Raw genomic sequence first — 1968 nt, 5'->3', positions numbered from 1 at the left:
AACCATCGTTTCCCATTTTGTAGATTCAATAATTTCTTGATTCAGTTTCTTAGCACCAACTTGACCAAACACGACGCCGTAAGGTCTAGGGTTCACCGGAGGGAGGAGTGTTCGTCGAAGCCAAGGCCTAGACGGAGTTTCTGGTAAAGGTGGCGTAGAAATCGCCGCTGTACATTCCTGCGACGTTCTCAAAACGTTCCCAGACCTTTTGCTGCTTGTTCTTCTTCTAATTGCTTCCTCCGCAAGAAACCTCGAGTCGTGAATGGTCGTCCGTTGGATCCTCGACGGAGTTGAGATGGAGTTTCTAAACATTCTGACTTCTCCAGAGTGTGAGTGGTTAGGAAGAATCTCTCTTCTTGTCCTTGGTGGATACAGCTCTTGAGACTTGCTCATTCCTCTGTTAACCCTTTTGCAGCTCTCTGCTTGCTCCGGAGCAGAACAAGAGGTTCGGTACGGAGAGATAAAACCGGAAAGACGCCTAGTTGACCAGTTTGGTAAACCGGTTTGTTCACAAGAATGATTCAGAACCCGGTTTGATCCTGAAACCAAAGGAACCGGGTTTGAAATCTTGAATGAGTTCTTGGCACAAAGCCTTGGCAAGAATCCACAAGCTTTCTTGATAGTAACTTCTGGGTAGATTCGATGATCAACATCATCATCATCTTCATCATCATCATTGTTTAAATCATCGTAAAGGCTCTGAACAATAGCGAGATGCTCATGTTCTGCGGCTACTTGACTTCTTTGGCGAGTTACAAGAGCTTCTCTGTTTTGTAGGGTTTGCTTCTGCTCTGAAGAGCGTTTTTGTTGTGTGAAAGCCATTGCTTTAGCAGCTGGTAAGAATCTTGACATCATTAGATCGATATTTTCTCTAGACGACGCATCGTCAGCTCTCTCACCGTTCTTCTCGATGATGTCGCTCACTCCACTTGTGCTGCAGTTAACAGAGAAGGTTCTATTAGAAGAAACTGTATACGTATCTTCTTCTTCTTCTTCTTCATCATCGGTTTCTAGTAAACCTGACTCTTGGATCAATGTAGCCATGTCATCTTTTGGTTTTCCAGGGATCCGTTCCCACTCAAAAGGTATTGAAGCTGGTTCTGTGAGATGATCGAAACTCTGGTCTGGTAGTACAAAAACCGGCGTGTCTTGTTCTTTCCTTAGGCATGATCGAGCCTCTGGTCTGGTAATAACTGTCTTCTTGTTATCTGATTCACTTGCATGCTTCGTTTTACTTGAAATTCGCCTTATTGATGGTAATGGAGAATACAAATTCAGTTTCATCCCCTCCATTCTTGATAAAGAAAAAAATTTTAAAGAATCAAAGTTATCAAAAAGATTAAGGAGACAGGAGTCTCTCTTTTGTCTGAGATCAAATAAATAAAAAGAGATGATCAAGTAGCAGAAAATAGGAAAGAGATCAGTCTATGCGTTTGGGATTGTAGACTATGTAGTTGTTCCTATTAAAGTAGTAGATAAATAGAGTTTATTGTATGTTTGACAAAAAAAATAGAGTTTATTGTATATAGGGCCACCGAATGTTTGGGGGCGCCAAGATTGAAGGCTTGAGTTTAGGGAAATAGGAGATGAATTTAGATAAATAATTGTCAATAAAGAGACTTTTCTCTTTGATTTTTCTTTTCTATAATCAATTTTTCAATATTTGTAGCAGATGGAATTTAATGTAAGATCTTTAATTTCATTTCATATAGTTGAGCTTGATAACAAATCCCATCACACGCAAGATTTGATTGAAAACTAATGATGAGATTAACAACTAACTACTTATGTTCAAAAAAAAAAAAACTAACTACTTTTGTTTTGCTGTTGGAAATTAACCTGCTATGCATAGAAAACGACTTACTTAGACAATAGAATACAAGATCAAAGACGAACAATTTGGCACTAGTGTAAATGATTCTTCAGGCAAAACGTGAGGAGTGGTTGAGTTTCAAGTTTCAGCTATTC

At 39.4% G+C, this 1968-nt stretch overlaps 1 protein-coding gene across 1 annotated transcript; it reads right to left on the bottom strand.

Annotated features, from left to right (window-relative positions):
* Window positions 1–3: 3 nt before the first annotated feature.
* LOC130506853 (uncharacterized) lies at window positions 4–1454 on the bottom strand (the record flags this gene model as incomplete). The annotated part of the gene is made up of 1 exon (XM_057001545.1): window positions 4–1454. A coding segment is annotated over exon 1 (1290 nt), but the record flags the coding sequence as incomplete, so codon positions are not given.
* Window positions 1455–1968: the final 514 nt, after the last annotated feature.

This window comes from Raphanus sativus, unplaced genomic scaffold (genome assembly GCF_000801105.2).
Source record: "Raphanus sativus cultivar WK10039 unplaced genomic scaffold, ASM80110v3 Scaffold3729, whole genome shotgun sequence".
NCBI lineage: Eukaryota > Viridiplantae > Streptophyta > Magnoliopsida > Brassicales > Brassicaceae > Raphanus > Raphanus sativus.
Note: the sequence above shows the minus strand (reverse complement) of the source record. Positions and strands in the feature narration are given on the sequence as shown.